This window comes from Nestor notabilis, unplaced genomic scaffold, assembly GCF_000696875.1.
Source record: "Nestor notabilis isolate BGI_N333 unplaced genomic scaffold, ASM69687v1 scaffold18804, whole genome shotgun sequence".
NCBI classification, from domain to species: domain Eukaryota; kingdom Metazoa; phylum Chordata; class Aves; order Psittaciformes; family Psittacidae; genus Nestor; species Nestor notabilis.
Genome location: NW_009926228.1, coordinates 11,847 through 18,402, shown reverse-complemented (window position 1 = coordinate 18,402; position 6,556 = coordinate 11,847). Strand labels below are relative to the sequence as shown.

The window sequence follows — 6,556 nt, the reverse complement described above, 5'->3', positions numbered from 1 at the left end:
AGGAATGCAAGTTCACTACAATTGTATATATGGTGTGACATAGACAGCACAGGTTTTCTTTTTGTTATTCACATCATGCTGTAGTGCAGGAAATAATTTCTTAGTTTTAACATCTTCGTAGCTCATAAACAGAGAGATGTGGCACACAGGCATACTCTTTGCTTTTATGGTTCACTTAGAAGGATAAGTCTGTGAACAGGGAAGTAAAGTTCTCATTCATAAGCATCCCTCTTATCCCACACATAGGGCCAGAACCACAAAATGACTATATATTGTTACATGGCCATTGCTCCAAAACTACCTTTATTTCATCCAGTAGCTTTTAACGTGAGAAGTGGAGGCAGCCCTGAGACTAAGGTCTTGAACCCAGATACCCGCTTTACATAGGAAGTGGCTGCTGTTCTGGGTTTTGCTTCTGTTCTTGGCCCAGCAAATGTCAGACAGTTGAGTGGAAAATGCCCCAACTCCAGCTATTTGGTGCTTATGGTTGTCTCCTGAAAGACAGGAAATGGAAGCTTGAAACCAAGGTGCTGATATAAACACTCCTTTCCAATGGGCAGTCTCATTTCCAAAGGACAGTCTTCAAGCAACAATCAATGGCTTGTTACCATGCATTTGTGGGACGTGCCTAGAGCATGTGGGTGCAGAGGGGGGTAGTAGAAAGCAGCCTTAAAGTTAGAAGGGCTCAGAAAGTGTCCCTTTCTCCTCTTGACTTGCTGGTATAAGACAAAGAGAAGGAAATTATGACAAGGGAAGGAGGAGGCTGGAGAATTAGAGCCCAGTCTCTCACTCAGCAGTTTGTCCTTCTGTGTGCTTTCAGAGCATTCGGAATGAGAAACCTCAGCACTTCCCTCCTTTCCATATCTCTTTTATTTTGCTCTTTCTGTAACTCTTGATCAGAGCTATGCCTTTTTCTAGCCATAGATTAGTAAATGAGAAAAAAATTAAAATAATTTAATTGCATGTCAAATGGATGAGGTTGAGCTTAGCACAGATAGAACAGGCTGGGTGGAGCAAGACCCAGCACTCAGCCAGGCATCTTTTTTCCCAGGCTATGAAGATAATGATTTTGCTGTTGCTTTTTCTTAGATTCATAGAACCACCTTCAGAGATAAAAATTTGGGATTCTGAGCTTAATGTGTACAAGGTAAACCTGTCGAGTCTGGTCAATATCTGAATACATTGAGGAAAATAAAAGGTGCTGAAGGAAAACAGTGCTGGTATGTTGGGGGTGGCACTTCTCATCTGAGCCTTAACTTCACTGTACTATTGCAAGACTATTCTTTAAGATGAGTTTAAATAACCAAAACCCAGTGGGTGATTTTTTTCAGACTCTTGGTGCCTTTAGAATGAAGTAGGTCTTTAGTGCTAGTGGTCTGAACAAAAGCTTAAAAGTTAAAATGCAGTAGTCCAGCACAGCTAGGAGTTCAACTGAAGAAATGTGTGTTGAAGCAATCTGTATTTTGACTTGTATTCAGTTGTAATTACTGAATTAAATCTGAAGAAGGTTGTGTTTCAATGATGGCTGAAATTGTTCCTACAAGCGGAAATATGTTTGAAGCACAAAATGATGCCGCATAAGTTGAGACTAAAAGAGCAGATTCCTTTATTTAGAAGAAATTAATGAGGGAGCTTAATTAAAGTTTATAAAATAATAAATAAAAGCAGCTCATTTTGCTTTTCTGTTTATTTGCCTCAAAAATTAGCTGCTGCTCTCCAAATGAAATTACAAAATAATACATCTAAACTGGATACATTGATTTTTTTTCTATGTACTTAGTTTGTCATGTTCATTACATAAAATCATTGAAGCTCAAAAATTAGGAGAGAGAGCATGAAAATGTAGATGTAATACAACTAACAGTACATCTTAAATTAGGGGGGGTTTTGCATGTAGCAGTGCTACTGAAGCCTGGTTTCCTATGGAATTATATCCTGTATTTCTTCAATAATTATCCCACTACAAGAAGCCCAGTAGTAGTCTTCCCCTGACTTTCCTTTTACAACCCCAGCTGAGATAGAAGTAGCATGCAGTCTGGTTAATCCAGACTGCTTTTCCTCAGTGTATGCGTATTTAAGTTGACCAGCTGCTTCTGCAAATGGAAGATAAAAAGCAAAATTTTTATGGACTATTAATTGTTAATTAATTTATCATTAATGGACTATAATTGTTAATTTTTCTAACTGTGAAGCTGAGGAAGGAGCCTGCCACATGAGCAGGTATTTTTCATTTTGAGGTTCCTTGAACTTTGCATGGAAACATTCAGTAGCGGATTAGCCTGATTTTTGTACAGCGATTCTTCTGCATACAGTTTGACACAAGCTTTGCGATTGTTTTGGCTTCAAGGCACTGCATGTGTCTAAGGGCTGCACAAGACAAGCGTGTAAATGGATTGTGTCCTTGCATTAGAATTCTTCCCCTTCCAGATCTGGTGTTAAAAGTAAGTCATAAGTACACATATGCAAACACACATGCTTAAGCTAAGCTCCTCTGACCTTAGAACAGTTTGAAGACATTTTAGGGGCTATTTTCTTTCCTGTTTACATCTCAATATATACTTACATGAGTATTACAAAGTATGCTATACCTTTTTTTAATGAGCTCTAGCAAATCAGCAGAGGTTGCTTCAACATATGTGGGTTCTATCATCTCACAAACTTGTGCCTCAAGAAAAGGGAAGGAAATGGCTTTTCACACTGCTAGTTTATCTCATCTCACCTATCCCCACCTTGGCTGTGGAGCTGATTCCCATTCCTTAGAAGATGCGTTGAATTAGCTATGCAGTGCATTTATGCCCTAGGGCAAGTTCCTTTCCAGAGCACAGCACAGGAAGATTCTCCACTGAAGTGGAGAGTAAAATTTTTATGAACCAGGACTTGAACACTCAAGTGCTGTAATATGCTTCCAGCTAATTTTATCTTTAAATGCAGATAATGAATCCACTTCAGTTTGTACTCAGATAAGAAACATCATTCTGTATGAATGCAAGTATCTATAACAAATGGATAACTTTTACAGATTGGTCATAGGTTAGGTTTTGGGGTTTTTTACATGATTTAAACTGGATTGATAAGGTTATACTGATGTAAATTAATCAGGCCATTGGGCTGTGTATTGGAGGAAAACATAAATTATAAAACTCTTCGTATTTATTACTGTAGACACCTATGTTCAAGAAAAGCTCTTCTTTTAAAAGCTGATACACTGAGGCAGCTATGAAAGCCAGGTGGGACACATTAAAGATCATGAAATGCTGTCATGCTTTTGGGATAATTAAATCCCAAAGATCCACCTGGTCTTGATTCCCAGGCCCTGGTATGAGGCATCAGGCTGGAGCAGCTCTGGGAACACCTGTATTTTAGGGTGGAAAACGTAACAGTGTTTCATGACAGTATCCTGGTGCTGTTCAGGAAAAAATAATAATTAAAAATAAAAACCCCTTAATTAATAAGTGTGATTATTATTTACAGCTTCAGCTAAGCTGAGATACTGGGAAAAACCAACATGTTCTGTTTGTTATTTTTGTTTGTGTTATTTCATAGAAAATTTAACCTGTCGTTTACCCAAGTGTTTTAGGTGCCAAATCTTTCCAGCAGCTTGCCATGAAATGTCTGTTACACCATATGAGAAAGAAAATATTTTCATGGAATATCACCAAACCATTGTCAAATTCCCTAGCCTTTCTGAGAAGACTGCATTTGCATGGATATAGCACAGTATGATAATTTAACATGTCCCATTTTACTGACAAAACTTGCTTTTGTCCACTGTACCAAATGTAATCATATGGTATATAAATAGAAACCCGTACTACAAAAGACAAGAGTTCAACACGTGTCATCCTGTGCCTGTTTCCAAACCAGGGGGTGGAATGGCTGTCATAACATGCAGTTTTTGATGGCAGAAAATGAGTGCAAGCAAGTGGCTCTGCTGCCAGTTCTGCACAAAGCTCTGGGGCAGTGGCTTGGGTGTGAAATGCCCCAATATCTAAAAATGTATTTGGTTTTTATTAATTGTGTGCCCTTTGGAGAGCCAGCATCTTTCTGGTGGTGAAGTGATAGGTGATCTAGTTTAAACTACCCACAGTTGTGCTGTAGCAGGGAGCCAGAACAGAGCAGATGAGAGTGTTTCAGAGCTTTGTCTGGTGGCTTTGGTTCTCACCTTTACCTCGGGAAGGGGTGGTGGAAGGCCCGTGCTCTCAGAGATAATTGTGCGTGCCGGCCCTGCCAAAACCCACCCTATTGTGCCTGTGTTTCCTGACAGCTGCAGGGAGCGATCAAGGCCGGCAAAGGTGTGACATCTGCCATCGACCTCTGCCGCTTCCACGGAAACCGAGCGCTGGCGGCCCTGGAGCGCTTCCCTCCCTCCGAGGCCAGGGCCGCCTTGGCCAACATTGTCTACGCCCTGACCCGCTTTCCCTGACCCGCCACCCCAGGAGGAGCTCCTCCCTCCGCCGGTGGGAGCACCGCGGCAGGGACCTCTACAGCGCCCCGCACCGCTGGTCACCTCATCGTCCCAGGGAGGGATGCGTCGGCTGCCACCGCCACCAGCAGGATTTGGTAGGGGGGAGTTAAAAGAAGGTCAGAGCCGGCTCTCACTTGTCGTGCCACAAGCGCACTTGAGGCTGCACCGGCAGAAATAATTAATGAGTCCCGTTTGCGTGACCTCAGCAAATGGACAGGAAACAAGTCGGTATTGATTGGGCACCGGCGGGGACGGCGCCAGGGCGGAGGCCGGTGGTTTTCCTGCCGGAGGGAGGGATGGAGGGGCGTGAAGATCCAGGTGTCACAGGAAGCCTGCTCGAACCTGCCCAGGGAGAGCGAGCTGCTGAAGCCGGGAATTAACGTACCCGCTCACCAAAGGAAAGGGCAGTTTGGGGGACTAATGGGGGAAAATCCTCTCTCTGTCTGCGCGCAGTTGTGTCTCCTCACACTGTTTTTATGTATTCAAATGTAAAATTGCCCTGTGCCTAATGCTTTCCGTGTTTGAGAAACTTGCTGAGAAAATGTGTCAAGCATGGTAAGTAGGAGCTTTAAAATATTTAATCCAATATTAATTTGGCTCTGTTAATGGAACTGTTCGCCTGGGTTTTATACTGTGCGTATATATGTTGCTCTGGGTCAGAGTGGTTTTTCCAACTCTTCTGGGGGAGGGAATGTACCTCCCTCAGATCCAGCAGCTTGTTTCAACAGAGTCTTACACAAAACTATTTCCTAGGTTTGTGACACTTGCATTTAAGCCAAATACATGTTAATTTGTAAGGCTAGACATTGGCCTTTGGCAGAAAGGAAGAAGGAATGTTCTTCTGTGCATACAGTCTTTCACCACACTGAATAAAAAGCAGAAAATACTGGAGAAGTTTTGAACCTCAGTGTGTTGAATTTTGAAGTCCAATTACAGGCAACATATAAGGTGTATCAGAAGCCTGCAATTTGAGACTGTCTCTGTTTTGTTCATAGGAAATGATTTTTGTGGTTTGCATGCATGCAATCTGAGAGCGCCGTTGACAAGAAGGCTGAGTTTACATAAATGATCTAGATTGAGACTCAGCTACCTTTCTTCCTTCTGTGGTGTAATTACAGCCCAATCTGGAGACAGCTAGCACAGCAAACAGATTTCATTACATCCCTCACTCAAACACTAAGTGGAGTTATTTCTGTTAAATTCTCCCCTCCCTCCTTCTCCCCCTGCACTCCTTCCCCCCGTCACACAGCTTGTTTGTCATAGACCAGCGTGTTGCATTCCACCGAATGCAAAATATAAATAAAAACTCTGTCCTCTAAAAATACACTGCAAATACACCCTGCATATAATGTACATAATATTCTCTGTAATATATGCCTATATTAAACCATAATATTATAGGTATAATAAGCAACCTTGAGGCACAATCTGTGGTTAGCAGCAGCATCCAGAACTCGGGTCTCACTTTGTTCTGGAGAATGGCTTCAACACCAGGCCCCTTCTTGCTTGCACTTTCTTTCTCATGCCTGCCCTGGCATTTCCTGAGACTCTGGCACTTATGTTGCTACAGCAGGATGGCTGGAGACAAGATGAGCCCCAAGAAGTGTGGATTAGCCGAGGCAGCAGCAGTCACCACCAGCCTTAGCAAACCACTGTTCATTTTTACCTGTGATGTTCCCAGAAGTTCTGCTAATGTAAAACATGTGCTTGAAAGAAATACCCAAATTCAACCAGGGTCCTATTTCAGCTTTTTTTGGCTCTGTTTTTTACGTATAGTAGGAGCCATATATCATCTCTTTGTCTTACCTCTATAATTGGTTCCTAATGATTTAGGGCTGCAAGAAGCTTGGATCTGCTGGAGATATTCTGAGCCATCTCACTTCAGTTGTGTGAAATAAATATCAAACATGCTGCAAAACTATGTACACCTGGTTTATTTTTTTTTTCATAAAAGTACAATTTTTTTATTTGTACTTTGTACTAATAAAGGGAAATCAGCAAAAATTAATGACTTTTTTTGTATTTTTATCACCAGAATGTTCTGATTGCTCTTAAACTATTCTTCAACCTTAATTTAAAAAAATCAACATG

The 6,556-nt window shown here is 41.6% G+C and overlaps 1 protein-coding gene across 1 annotated transcript in view; it reads left to right on the top strand.

Moving 5' to 3' along the window:
* The window catches only part of PDSS2 (prenyl (decaprenyl) diphosphate synthase, subunit 2), a gene marked incomplete at its 5' end in the record, with an annotated part of 67,105 nt that extends 62,682 nt beyond the window's left edge, over positions 1-4,423 (top strand). The window contains one exon of the mRNA XM_010013438.1: positions 4,265-4,423. Within this exon, the coding sequence (XP_010011740.1) occupies positions 4,265-4,423 (159 nt within the window). The remainder of the gene's footprint in view (positions 1-4,264) is intronic.
* Positions 4,424-6,556: the final 2,133 nt, after the last annotated feature.